The sequence below is a fragment of the Podarcis muralis genome, chromosome 6, assembly GCF_964188315.1.
Source record: "Podarcis muralis chromosome 6, rPodMur119.hap1.1, whole genome shotgun sequence".
Classification (NCBI taxonomy): Eukaryota; Metazoa; Chordata; class Lepidosauria; order Squamata; family Lacertidae; genus Podarcis; species Podarcis muralis.
In genome coordinates, this window is record NC_135660.1 from 14319933 (window position 1) to 14334693 (window position 14761).

At 43.7% G+C, this 14761-nt stretch overlaps 1 protein-coding gene across 13 annotated transcripts in view; it reads right to left on the reverse strand.

Annotated features, from left to right (window-relative positions):
• ECT2 (epithelial cell transforming 2) overlaps positions 1 to 14761 on the reverse strand; it is a 43387-nt gene that overhangs the window by 16166 nt on the left and 12460 nt on the right. For all 13 annotated transcript variants that reach the window (XM_028731590.2, XM_028731595.2, XM_028731589.2 and 10 more), the window contains 11 exons: positions 13751 to 13866; positions 13535 to 13597; positions 12304 to 12526; positions 10854 to 10990; positions 9569 to 9688; positions 8868 to 8936; positions 8385 to 8495; positions 6520 to 6616; positions 5783 to 5864; positions 3091 to 3169; positions 951 to 1070 (listed from right to left, as the gene is read on the reverse strand). In XM_028731590.2, coding sequence (XP_028587423.1) covers positions 951 to 1070; positions 3091 to 3169; positions 5783 to 5864; positions 6520 to 6616; positions 8385 to 8495; positions 8868 to 8936; positions 9569 to 9688; positions 10854 to 10990; positions 12304 to 12526; positions 13535 to 13597; positions 13751 to 13866 — 1217 coding nt within the window. The remainder of the gene's footprint in view (positions 1 to 950; positions 1071 to 3090; positions 3170 to 5782; positions 5865 to 6519; positions 6617 to 8384; positions 8496 to 8867; positions 8937 to 9568; positions 9689 to 10853; positions 10991 to 12303; positions 12527 to 13534; positions 13598 to 13750; positions 13867 to 14761) is intronic.

Here is a 14761-nt window from a genome sequence, read left to right on the forward strand (position 1 = left end):
AAAGAGCTCTGGATTAACTATGAAGGGAGAACCAGTCAGATGAGGTTGTAGGTCGAATGAAAGAGTCATGGAATCAAAGAATGGTAGAGTTAGAAGGGACCACACAGGTCCTGTAGTCCAACCCTCTGCAATGCAGGAATTTTTTGCTGCATTGACCCTGAGATTAAGAGTCTCGTGCTCTACCGAGTTATTCCAGAGCTGCTAGTACCACCACAAGTAAATGTACCAATAGCAATCAACTGATCAGCAACCTCCCCCTGCCCAAATCTTTGATCTAAAAACTGGAGGAGGCTTGTTAACAACTTTCCACCTCCAGCATCTGCCAGAAGGACCCAAAATTGCAAGAGACGTCAGCATTCCTAGGCCAGCAGATGCTCCTTAAAAAAGAAAGGGGTGACCAAGTATAGATTCAAGAGCAGAGCTTCAATGTCATGACTCAAGATGCAAGTTTATTCAACTTGTCTAATTTATACAGGTTACAAAATTCAGCCTCTTGCGGAAGAATTTTCTAGGGCACAGCTCTGGTCATAAGTCAATAACCCATACGATGCTTGCGTACTACATTTCTGCAAGAATTCATGTCGGGGGAGGAATTATTCAAAGGCCTCTCTGTTTGCTTCTCAGTGGCAGCATCTCTCCTGCAGCAAATATTTCACTACTAATAGTAAGACATGGCAGCAGAAAGTTGCTCTGTCTTCTCCACTAATCCCCGTATCGAGCTACCAACCATTAAGTCCGCAGAAATAAAGTGTTCCTTGTTGACAGTTTGTGCAGTGGTTCTTAACAACTGACTGAGTGGCACATATAGCGTAAAGCTTTCTGTCAAGACAAAAAAAAAAAAAGTGTTCCAGATGTCCTTCGTAGGTTGCAAGTATTTGGATTACTATTTATTCCTCTGGGTTGCAAGTCATTCCAGAATGTCACAGCCAAATGAATATCTATAGACTTACCTCCAGGCAGTCGTTAAAAAGGAACAGGGTGACCTGCTCCCCTCTGTCACAGAGGTCGTCACCAAGCGCAACTGTTTCCAGCCGCTGAATTAGACTTCGGTGAGATGACAAGAGATTGGCCTGTGGGGTATAGGAGAAGCTCATTTAAAAAACAGAACAGAATAGTTCAGGAAGGTGCTTTGTCACCAAGAAATAAAATTAAACAGAGCAGACTTTTAACCTAAAAGATCTGTATAACATTCAAAAACCTGCTGGACGGTAATATTTATGCTATTCTGCAGATTAGATTTCACAGCAGGTAACATTGCGGGTGGCGCGGTGGTCTAAACCACTGAGCCTAGGGCTTGCTGATTGGAAGGTCGGCAGTTCAAATCCCCACGACGAGGTGAGCTCCAGTTGCTCGGTCCCAGCTCCGGCCAACCTAGCAGTTTGAAAGCACCCCAAAAAGTGCAAGTAGATAAATAGGTACCGCTCCGGTGGGAAGGTAAATGGCGTTTCCATGCACTGCTCTGGCTTTGCCGGAAGCGGCTTAGTCATGCTGGCCACATGACCTGGGAAAACTGTCTGCGGACAAACGTCGGCTCCCTCGGCCAGTAAAGTGAGATGAGCGCAGCAACCCCAGAGTCATTTGCAACTGGACTTAACTGTCAGGGGTCCTTTACCTTTTTTAACATTGCCTTACTGAACCCTTTCAAAAGCTCACATACAGGAATCCTCTCATTGCCCAACAACAGAATACTTCTCCAGTACATCAGCTTATTGTTTCTGTAACCCCACACATTTTTTTCTACAGCATTATTAGGGTCAGCAGATGCTTTCAAAAACTGTATCTGGAAATAAAGTTAATGATCAATTTCAAAACTACTCCAGTTTAGCATAAAAAATTAGTCGCTAATGGTAAAAAGGTAAAGGTAAAGGTACCCCTGCCCATACGGGCCAGTCTTGACAGACTCTGGGGTTGTGCACCCATCTCACTCAAGAGGCCAGGGGCCAGCGCTGTCCGGAGACACTTCCGGGTCACGTGGCCAGCGTGACATCGCTGCTCTGGCAAGCCAGAGCCACACCCAGAAACGCCGTTTACCTTCCCGCTAGTAAGCGGTCCCTATTTATCTATTTGCACCCGGGAGTGCTTTCGAACTGCTAGGTTGGCAGGCACTGGGACCGAGCAGCGGGAGCGCACCCCGCCGCGGGGATTCGAACCACCGACCTTTCGATCAGCAAGCCCTAGGCGCTGAGGCTTTTACCCACAGCGCCACCCTGTCGTTAATGGTACCACATTCCAAAAACATAGAACACACTCCTAACCTATTGGGGTATGTTAGGTTTCACGGTGTTAACTCATTGGGAGATGTGGAAGCCTTGGAAGAAGGAGACAAGAAAGCAAAGCAAGATGCATAGGAGATGTACTGAACTCATTATGGAAGGAATCCAAAGTACCCTGACAACCTAACGGGGTTGGGGAGCTCAACAGAATATTGCAAGCAAGAAATCCATGTTAGAAGTTTGCACTATGAAAACTATAGTTCCTGTACCAATATAATGCCAGCATGAAGCAGAATTAACCTCATAGGGTAAAACTTACTCCTAGGGTCCAATAAAGCCTTGCAGTGGTTTTTGATTACATACAGGAATCTGCTGCAAGTTACAAAAACAGGGAAAATATTCTAGCACTCTTGAAGTGGCAGAACCAAAAAGGGTGGAATTTATGGTACAACCAAAATTCTAAATTAATTTCTCTACCCTATTTTAAGAACTTGTCGAGCATATAATCCAGTTCAATTAGGGGTTGGGCAGCTTCATTCTCCCATTCTCAATAAAAACCCTGAACATGTAGCAAGTTAAACATACTTTTTTTTGAAAAACTGAAGCGGAGAGAGATGAAACAGCACAGGACAGCTGACCTCACAATTGTTGAGAAGCACGTAGAGCATGAAGCAGCTCAGGTTTGCTAGAGAAAAGCTGGACCAATATTTCAAACAGGCACTGGGGCCCACAGCAACCCCACTGGCCCGGGAGTGTTACGTGAGAAGACTCTCCAATTAACATTTATTCTCCTCCTCCTCCCCCTACCAAGAGGTCATATCTGTCTAACAAAAGGACTCCACCCCACACATCAGGCTCAGCTTCACTATTAACTTACCGGGCAGCCATCTACTTCATAGACAACATCAAAAATCTGCCTTTGGGCTTCCGTTTTCCTTTTATCTTCATTAATATGCCTGGGGAAAAGAGTAAAAAAAGACTTTTCAGTTGTTAGGGTTTAGGTCCAATACAGACAGGACACCCAGGTATCTGCTTCATGGCACGGGAAGGTCAGATCCACCACTTTAAGTTATTGACATAAGCTTGTGCTCAGTGACTATTATGGGTGGGGAGTGTGTGTGCACACACAATCACACACACACACCCCAAACATGTGTCTATACACACATCTACAGCTGAACAGCCTCTTCATCTGCAGAACGGCCACTTCGTTAAGTCAGCTACCCAGAAACCTAGATTACCACAGGAGAATTATGCTATATGCATACCAACACCATGCTAAAAATACAAAGCTAAACACAAACAAAAACACCACCTTTTATGAGAGTTCCGTTTTTAAAATCTGCCCGCATTAATTTCTCGCACAGACTTGGGAAATGTGAAAAGACTGCAACGAGCAGCCGTGTCAGCAGTTGAAGACTAAAGAGAAGTGTTTTCCACTTGAGGAAGGCCCAAAGGGGGCAGGGGTTCATCGAAACAGATTTGCTGAATTTTCCTCCCTTAAAGCGCTGCAAAGCTACGTACCAGGCAGCTGCTACAGTGCTGACCCTTCACACTGACAGCAGTCATGGGAGTCTCCTGCAGTACAAGTAATTCCTACAGAATTCCTATCGTTGTCATTTGAATTTTCACTGGCTTCGGGAGTAAGGGAAAGTATTCATAATATATCCCATAACCTTAAGGAAAAGTTATTGTAACAAGAAAAAGCACCAATTCCTTTCCACAAAAAGGTTCTGAAAAGCAACAGTTAACTTATTTTTGAAGCAAGACACCTCTCATTACAAAGGTAAAGGTAAAGGACCCCTGACAGTTAAGTCCAGTCGCAGATGACTCTGGGGTTGCGGCGCTCATCTCGCTTTACAGGCCGAGGGAGCCGACATTTGTCTGCAGACAGTTTTTCCGGGTCATGTGGCCAGCATGGCTAAACTGCTTCTCGCGCAGCGTAACACCGAAACCAGAGCAGCGCACAGAAACATCATTTACCTTCCCGCCGGAGCAGTACCTATTTATCTACTTGCACTTTTTGGCGTGCTTTCAAACTGTAAGGTTGGCAGGAGCAGGGACCAAGCAACGGGAGCTCACCCCGTCACAGGGATTTGAACCACCGACCTTCTGATCAGCAAGCCCAAGAGGATCAGTGGTGTAGACCACAGCGCCACCGGCGTCCCTTTCTCATTACAAAACGATGTATCATATGGATTGTAGTGCCAAAGCAGGGCCTCCCAGTTTCGAGGAGAATTAAACGCTCATAACTTTTTTCCAATGAGTACTATTCAATGTGTGGCTTTTGAGATGGAACCCACAGTTCAGCTGGGAACCTAGCTACCTCATCACAACAGCAGCATTCCCACGGCTTTCTGTTTTCCCTTTTCTTTTTTGGCAACTGGAAAATACAGGCCAGCAATATATCACAGGATAAACCATACCATTGTTATATATTTCACAGATTCATAGAATAGTAGAATTGCAGGAATTTCATTTGCTGATAGCTTCCCATGAGGCATGCCAAACGAATTTACAATATAAGAGCATAGAACAGTTACCGTATTTTTTGCCCCATAGGGCGCACCGGCCCATAGGGCGCACCTAGCTTTTTTTGGGGGGGGGGAATAAAGGGGGGGAATTATTTTTCCCCCAGGCGCGGGGCTGGGGCGGGGGAAGCCCGAGCTTCCCCCGACCCCAGCCCCCAGAACAGGCAGCTCTGCGCAAGCCGTGGAAGGGCTCCCACAGCTTGCGCAGAGCTACCCGAAGCCAGGGCGCAACTGCTTAGCGCGCCGGGGCTTCGGGATAAGAGGCAGCTCTGCACAAGCCGTGGGAGGGCTCCCGCAGCTTGCACAGAGCTACCTGAAGCCCGGGCGTGACTGCTCAGCGCGCCCGGGCTTCAGGGTGCAGGCAGCTCTCCGCAAGCTGTGGGAGCCCGGCGGGAACTCCCGTGGGCTCCCAAGGCTTGCGGATAGCTTCCTGAAGCCTGGAGAGCGAGAGGGGTCGGTGCACACCGACCCCTCTCGCTCTCCAGGCTTCAGCGAAAGCCTGCATTCGCCCCATAGGACGCACACACATTTCCCCTTCATTTTTGGAGGGGAAAAAGTGCGTCCTATAGGGCGAAAAATACGGTGCATATGCAGTGGTACCTTGGTTTCTGAGCGTCTCGAAAACTGAACGTTTTGCCTTTCAAACACTGAAAACCCGAAGTAAATGCTTCCGTTTTCGAATGTGCCTCAGAAGTTGAAGAGCTTCCACTGTGTTTTTTTCCATTTTCTCCATTGAAATTGCAGGCCGCCTCTGCAAGACCCTTTGCGCCTCAGTTTTCGAACGTTTCGGAAGCCAAACAGTCTTCCAGAACAGATTATGTTCGAAAACCAAGGTACCACTCTTATAAATACAACTTTTAAAAACTATATATAATGCATGCTGCCTCTTGAGCAGACAAGTATGGTAGGTAGGTAGGGAGAGAGAGATATGTAGAATACTTGTCTGCTGAATAGACAGTATGCCTTACTGCCAAGCTAGTCTAGCATACTAACATCAGACCCAGAGAATATCTCCTAGTAACGAGTATCACCACTTACGTCATCACTTCCTTTAGCGACTCAATGGCTCTCTCTAGAGTTGCCTTGTCAGGATTGTCTTCTGCCGTATGTTTCTTAATGTCTACAACAGGGAAGTGCGAAAAGTGCAACTTTTAAAAATCATGCCAAGATAATGTTGACTAAGTTTGAGAATTGGGGGGGGGGGGGACACACTGGTTTTCAATCACCTTTTCACCCCATACAGCTGGAATTTCTTTTCTGTGGTTGCTGAAACTCTTATTTGCAAAACATGGATTTCTCATCTTTACTTACCTAGAAACACGCTCAAACAGCTGAGCCACACCTATTTCAAGGCCTAATGTAAATTATACAGGTTAGGCCTGTATGACTATACTTAACAGTAGGTGGCAAACGGATTTAAGAACTGCATATGTTTTAGTGACATAGATAACCTACAGGGTGTTTTGGGGGATGGGAATTGTCAGTCACTGCCCAATTGCATTCCATTATTCCTTTTAATTGAAAGCATGTTTAAAGATCTCCGTAGTGTTACAGCCTTAAACAAATCGACTGGAAAGTTTAAAACACAATAATGCTAAAGTATCCACCATCCCTAGAACAGCTCTGTCATGTATATTTGCAGAAAAGGGCATGAAGTCAGATGAAGCCCGTTTCAGTTACAGATCGTTTAGCTCTCCCCATTCAAAGCAACTAAAATAAGGCATCAGCTCACTTGCTCTACAAAAACAAGCAATGCAAAACCAGCCCTCACTTACCATTTAGAAGAAGGGCAACACTAGGCAGCCTCTGAACAGGTCGGATGAGGAGTTCTGCCAAACTCTGTCGACCACACTCTGGTTTAGCTTGATTTATCTATTGAGAGCAAAGTACAGACTCAATCCTTGCCATTGCTAAGTGTGAAATTCTTATTTTCTTTGCATGAGGGGTCGATGCCTGCTGTCTTTAAAGAGGTAGTAGTGCAACCGCTCCTCGGTAAACCTGCGCCAGACTCAGAGGTTTGTAACAACTACCACCCAGTCACAAACATCCCCTTTCTAAGGAAGGTTTAGTGGCCAGAAGCTCTTGGACAAAATGCATTATCTGCACAGGATTTCAGCCTTTTTGAGTCCACGGCTGCCCTGACCAACTACATTCTTTCTGCGGCTCCCCTGTGGAAAAATGCTCCGAGTCTCAAAAGCCCAGCTATGTTACCCCTTGCCTGCAGAGCCAGCAGCCCCTCACCCCTTGTTGAACACCTTCCCTTGTGGACTATTCCTTCAGTCCTCTCTTGATTCCTTGGGAGTCCTCCGAGCAGCCACCATCGCCATCCCTGGTCTCTGAGCTGCCCCACCCCCCACCCCAAAGAGAGGTGCCTCCTCACGCTGCCCCACAGGGGCCTGGGAAGAAGATGCCCCCACTGCATTATCTGGATCCATTCCCAACCAAAATTCAGGCCTAGCTTCAGAACGGAGTCAGCCTTCGTTACCCTAACCAATGACCTTTATCAGGACAGGAATAGAGGGAATGTGATCCTGTTGTTTCTCTTTGATCTCTCAGCAGCACTCAGTACCATCGGCCATATCAGCTGGATCGACTAAATGGGTGGGCAGTAGGAAATATGGCGATTTTACAGGGGTGTTTTCAGAAAATGACACTAAGAAAGTCAGACTTATAGCAATTATTCTGTGATGGTCTGCAGGCTTCCATCTTGCTCCCAAGACTACTGAATATCTCTATGAATCCATTGGGAACTATATGGAGCATTATAGACTGACATGCCCTCAGTATGCTGATGACACCCAACTCTACTTTCTCTGTATATCCAAGTCAGAAAGAAAGGTGCAAGTTCTTAGACAAGTGGTGGGCTGGATGAGGGCCAAGTTGAAGCTCCATCTTAACAATATGGAGGTCCTGTGGATAGTCAGGCCAAAGAATTGGGCAGGTTTTCTACTCTGGATGGAGCTGCCCTCCCTCCAAAACAAACAGATGTGCAATCTGGTGGTGCTCTTAGATCTATCATTGGCTGGAGGCACCAGTCAGATGGGCGGGGTACAAATCATGAATAAATAAGGGGAGGCCCTACTCACTGTGATGCATTTGGACCAAGCTCATTATGTGGCAGTGCCAAGGAGGGATCTCAATATGGAATTCCCTGCCTCCCTGCCCAGGCCAGGATACAGCTGGTGCCAACTCTGACTTCATTCATCTAGGCTATAGCTTGATAGGAAACTGGAATCTGTTTGATTACTATCTTGTGAACTGTTTGTTAGTGCTACTATTAGTCGCTTACTTCGTTTTATAAAATGTAGTAGCACATATGTGACTTTTTAGGCAACCTGCTCTGGGTTTACCTTGGCAACGAAGAGGAGGTAAGCAATATTTTAAATGCTTCAGCAAGTAGGAGTGAAAAACCTCTGCCAATCTACAGGTAAGATCCTAATCCACCTTCGGTCCACACCTGTTCTAAAGGCATTGAAGTCAGACGCTGCTAACTTATTACACAGAAGTCAAAAACATACTCCAAGTCAATACACAGATGAAATCCCTTCCATATATACACACACACACACACACACACACACACACACATATACATATACATATACACACAGGAGGAGCAAGGAAAGGGGGGGGTAATTACCTTCAGGAAAGCGTGAAACCTTGGCTTCTGTTTTTCGCACTTAGTAATCATTTCCTTGCTCATTTCAAAGAAGTTCACAAAAGGAGGGTATGTTTTCAGTAAGTCTTTTGACTGAAAGAATGCAGAACTTTCATTTACAACAAGCATAAAGCTGAAGTGGAAAAAGGTAATTTTAAAAATTGGTCCTTTACAGTAACCAGCTTAAATATGCCATCATGCCCTGAAGTATTTTCAGTCGCCACTAAACCAGCTAAGAGGCACTCCACAGCAGCCTCCCCCAACATCTCTGAGATCTACAGGTGTAGGGCAGTATACAAATGCAACAGCACAAGTGTGCAATGCAAAACTTTGCTTGATGTTACTAAAACAAGCTGTGTGTTTTAGCATTGCTTGAGGCTTCCCCCAATTCCTCCAAGACCAGGGGGTTCCTCCCCATGTGCTATGCGAGCACTCATGGTAATGCAGCTAGTGTTGAAGACTTACATATTTGAGTATGACATCACCAATGCTTTCGCTTTCAGTCCAGTTTATCATAAGGTCTTCAAGGTCCTCCTAGAACATAAATGACATATTGCCTATTTAAAAAAATTACAATTTGTAAGATGGAAAGTTATATTAGCATCCTGAACTTGTGCATTTTTTTCTGCTCCCAAATAGCCTTTAATTTAAAGATACGTAATGAAGGTGCTTATATACACTGAGTGTAGATAAGTGACTTCATTACATATATTTAGGCACCAGGCAAAAACATTTCTCTTCAACCAGGCATTCAGCAGATTAACATTCTATGGCTTTTTAAATGTGTGGGGGGGGGGGAGTGCTATTGGTTTGTTTTTCTTATGTATTTTTAATTCTCATTTTGTTTCTTTCTGTTGTGAAGGGTACTATACAAATGTAATTAATGACAACAATAACAATTTGATACCACATTTGGAAGCAAGGGAAAATATAAGCACCCTTATTTTTGGTATTATGCCTGATGTGAGTCAGTTTCAGGGAATCTATTCATGAACTATTGAGCTGAAGAGTGTAGAACAAATGCTAAACTTGCAACTTCAAATTCCATTTTCTGTCCTTAGTTGTTCCAAACGTTAATGTTTTCCCAGGGTGGCACAAGCAAGTTAAAACTCAGGAGTAAAGCAACACAGATGAAAGATCTGCATTGTACAAGTCTTGAAGACAACCTTTATCTTGGTGTGTACATCAAGGATGTCAGGGATACTGCCAAATATGGTTTTAATTTCCTCTGGTGCAAGGATGGGGCCTCCAAGTTGTCCTTCCTTTTCCAAGGGGACTTGAAAGACCTGGAAAAAATGAAAACAGCAAATACATTTAATACCACAGAGTCATCTTAATTGGAAGGCTGCACTCAAGGCAGATTCATGCTCTTTGCAGTAGATAACAATTTCCCTAAAGCCACCTATTGGCAATTATGGGCTGGTAGTCACTCCCCTTACCCCCCTGCCCTAAACAATAAAAATTAAGGCTTTCCTAGTACCCATATAAATTGATGTTGGTTCAGCTCTGTCTGCATTACCAACCCCCAAGTGACACAGTTAGAGCAGTGGTTCTCAAAGGATGTGGCGCACCACAGAGGTGTGACAAGAGAGGATGGCAAGGGTGGCAGAAAGATTCAAGGACAATCAAAAAAAATTTAAACATTTCAGTATAGTTCAGTATCCTATTTTTAAAACATTCTTATTTGCAAAATACAAATCATTATCTTTTCCTAAATGAAAGGAAGAGCATCAGTGATACCGAGGACAACCTAGTTGTGATCCAGAAATGCTGTTCGAACAGAGTGCTGGAGAAGACGCATTTATAACTATATTTTGGAAATGATTCGTGTTCTAATGCAGCTGCATTGTTTCCGACTTTCTGGATTTCCAGTAACTGCATCAGCGGTAACATAACTTCTTGGCAGGTCATGTTCAGGCACAGACCTGTCACTCTTCGGCCCCTTCTCACAATGGCGCTCCAATAAAAACAGCTGCTGACTAGGCATGGTTGTCAGGTTAGTCTTTAACATATGGAAGGTGGGTGGGGCCAGTAAGCGGTGTAGGAGCACCTGCTGCTAAAGCACTGGTGAAGATGAGCAAGCATGAAACCAATCAATCATCTGGATGGGAGAACTGAAGGATCGCCATGTAAAAAAAAAAAGCCTATTTAAACCTCAGTCATATGTACATGGTAGACAAGTGCCAGGAAGCCCAGGCAAGCCAAAGCTTCCTGGCGCATGACTGCCTTCACATCACATCCTTTGCAGACACACCTCTCCTTATCTGGCATGAGACACACACAGCATACAGAAAATATGGCTGCCGTGAAAGGTGCCCATCAGCCCTCAGAGGGCAGTTACTGCAATAGTAGTTGTAGCAGAGGCCCCTTATAATGGATCTTTTTGGAAAGTGAGGTGCTATTGATTTGTAGCAAGTTTTCATCAGGTACAGGGGGGACCTATCGACTTGCCTGGATTATGGTTGTCAGGATATCAACATAGTTGCTCTCCGTCTGATACAGCTCCTTCGCAACCTGCCATCTCGCAGACTGCTTCGGCAGAAAAGGAGTCGAGTTTTTGGACGGCTTTGCACATGATTTTGGAGTTTCTGTAAAGGATGGAGACACAAGACGTAAAAATGATTTATTTGAGTGTTTATTTGGGGGGGGGTTGTTTTTTTACAAGCAGGGAAACTACCATGGATTCTTAACAGGTGATCTATTTAAGACAACTGTTTCCATTAGATATGTTAATCCATTTTAAATATGAAGATTTGAGTGCTCTTCCAACTTTTTAAACTCACACAAAATAAAAACCTGCTTGAACAGGAAAAGCCCTTACTTTCTGTGCCACCATGCAAGGTGAAGTTCTAGCTACACTCTGTGCTACTATTATAAAATAGCCAATGCCCATTATTTTAGCAATATTAGGGCATATCCCCAAAATATTTTGATACCAGAAGTAAAATTTTTTTTGTATTCTATTGTAGAAAATTGCCAAGGATTTCAGGTGCAGAACTTATCAGGAATCTGAACGGCACCTAGCTTACTTCTTATGAGCACTGAAGCAGTGCAAGTGAAACCAGCATCTGAATTGGATTCAAAGGTTGGTTCAAGTCTACCTATCCAACTATCATTGTCATTAACCTGTGTTCCATCATAAAAACTACACTCATCTTTATGGTCTTGTTCCTTGCTGCTTCTCTCACAACTCACTTCCTGCACTTCAGCACTGAAGTTGGTACAGCTGAAGCAACCTTATTTACATCAGTAAGATGTCTCCACCTCTACTCTTGCTGGGACAAATTTGGTTCACCTTGGAAGTCAGGTGCCACAAACGGATCCAATCTGTATTTTGAAATCGCCTTTAGTACACGACTCATGCCCCAAATTAAGTTCTGCATTACCTGAATGGTCACTGCAATCTAAAAAATTTAAGGAAATTTGCTCATCATCACCTTGCGATGTTCTTGGTACCTCTCTAACTGGATGATGTTCGCATAAGACAACATCTTTCAAAATTGGAATGGAACGGAGGCTTACAGAAGTTTCCTTGCTTTCGACTGGGAAAATAATGAATTTCTGAAGATTCATTTGAGGTGCTTCATTAACTAGGCTTTCAGGTGGCTTACTGCTAGCTGCCTTGATGGTTTGTTGCAGATTTTCTAAGGAGTTTATGCAACATTTACGAGCAACGTTATCCAGAGGAATACATCTGGAAGGCCTGCATGATTTCCTCCTCATCCGACTAAGTCTATAGAAATGAGAGTTGCCCTTCTGTCTACCAATATCCACGTTCCTCAATTCTATCCTGCTCCCTGTATAGTATTGAGAAGGGAAAAATCAGTTACTTGTGTCAGTATTCAGAAGTGTTTTATTTTTGCCACAACTATTAAGGGACACGGAGCTGGTTTTGCTTTACCTCCATTAGTTATGCCCGATTCAGGAGTATTGGAAATATCAAGTAAGGATCCCATCGAAAGGGAATGCTCAGCTGATGGCCGCTTCCGAGGTGGGAAGGGAGACATGTCTGCCTCTCTGGTCAGCTGAGCCAGGGTCTCTCTTAAGCGACGTTTCTTCCTGTTGCTATTTGGAGTACTCAGTGAAAGTTGTGAGACAGACGTTTTCAGTTCAGGACTGTCTAACTGCAATGAAATATAAACATTCAGATAGGGAACTGTACTCCTGCTCTACAGCTCAGAACCACAGGAAGCTGTAAAATCCTGCTACTTAAATGAACTATTGGTTTCACTGTAAAGCTTACTATAGCCCTTCAGGAAGGCCTTGAAAACTCAATTATTTTCACTGGCTGATTCTTTAGTAATTATCTTCTGCTATTATTGAGTTCCTCTGAGGTGATGGTTTTTCTTGTGGGGGGGGGGAGTGTTTTATTTTTGGGCTGGATGCGCATTTATTACTACTCAAATTTTCATAGGAGGCTTTATTCTATTCTATTTTGTTGTTAGAAATTGCATTTCAGTCCCTTACTGGTCTAGATCACATGACAGATTAAACCATGGTTTAATATGAACTATGGTTTAATGGGAACAAATAGCATGGTGGTGCACACTGCTCAAATGTTCCAGCACTGCTGCTCCCACAAACTAAACAACCCAGAATCTGGCTCATTACGCTGTCAAAACCTGTGCTTATGGTTTGTTTCTCTCCCAACAAATCATGAGTAGTAGCTAAGCTTTGTTCTTGGTTTACCTCTCATGGTTTGTTTAGGGGAAGGAAGCCACAAGCTCTGGTTCAGATGACATGACAAGCACAACTCTGCCTTGTTTCGTCTCTGGCACAGCACCAGGGGAGGAGGAGTGCCACAAGAGCTTCTGAGCTGCAATCTGCTGCTGCTTCACATTTAACCATTGTTTGTATTAAACTATGGTTTGAGTCAACTAGTGAACTGGGCCACTGCGTAAGCTGCCCTAATTGAGTTTTACTCATAATAGTGGCCGTAAGTGTTTTACATAAATATAGAAACAAAAAATGCTTTGACACGGTTAATGGAACTGAAGTGTTTAAAAATCATCCCAAAATTCCATCTTCTATTTCATTAATAAGCTAATACCAAGAATTGCCCAGTTTAAAGATCCCATTCTGGTTCTATAAATTGCTTTCAGTATTCTAGATTTCCTTCTGTAGCAGCTCACCTTTTCAAAAAGGTACATGGATTCTCCAGCTTTGGCATCCATCTGAATGCTTCCCCAAAACCACTAGAGGGAGAAAAAAACATTTTCTGTGATTTGCTCAAGCATATACAACAATCCATCATCGCCAACGTTAAAAATAGCTACTGAATAGCAAAAGCCAAGGGGTTTAGGCTTAGGATGCATTTTAAGAATCCAGGATTTTCTATTAAAACTGACCTCTTGCTTTACAACGTAGAGGTTCTGTGATGGCTCAAATGGAAGGTCTTTTACAGTATTTTCTTCAACTATGAGATGAGTACACCTTTCATCACCAACAGGCAGGTGTTGTCCACCTGAAGACAAAAGAGAGTTGACAAGATTAATCTGTTTCTTCCTAAATTCTACACTTACAAATTCTACATTTTCATTCCAACACACTACAGTAACACCAAGGGAGGCGGGAATCTTATTTCCCAGGGGAAAATGTGCAAAGTTATTCTCAAAATATTATGTAAGGCAGGGGAGAGGAGACTTTCCTCTGTCCCTCACATGTAATCTGTCAGGGGACAGAGCCAAATTTAGCTGGGGCACATTTCTTTTTGCCACTCGTCTTCATCATTTTCCCCTCCTTGCCACACACATGAAATTAGGAAGAGGACCACAGGTCCCCCAAACCATTATTTATTCAGAATAAAGAGTTTAGAAAGGAAGATATAGAAGAAATCTGAGGCTCAATGGCAAGCAGATTCAGATTTTAGAGACTGGAGAAGGGCATCACTAGTTGGTGCTACATACTGGCTAAGAGGATAAACCTAAATGTCCCTACTTGAAAGCTCACAACTATGAACTCACTACATGGAACTTGCTTATTTCTTCTGTCTGTACTTTGAGAATAATACTGGCCTTTTTGAAGGTTAGCGTAAGGGATATGAAGATATGGAGTGCTCCAAGAACGGCAGAGCACCTACAAACAACACTAACCATACTCAGAATAACATTTAAAGGAGAGAGCACTGATTTCTTTCACACAGCTTCAGATTTTTGTTATAATGCATGATACAAAGCTGGCTCTCCACATTTTTACGTTCAGGAAGCTGTACATGAATTAAAGAAAAAGCACAAATCTGCACAAATGCAATTTGAGATACAGCTTAAGCGTTTGACATCTGTTCTGTAACGAATTCTCGGCATTTAGACTTGCTTTAGATGGCAACGTCAACCTCTTTTAAGTGCAAATCAGTAGAAAAG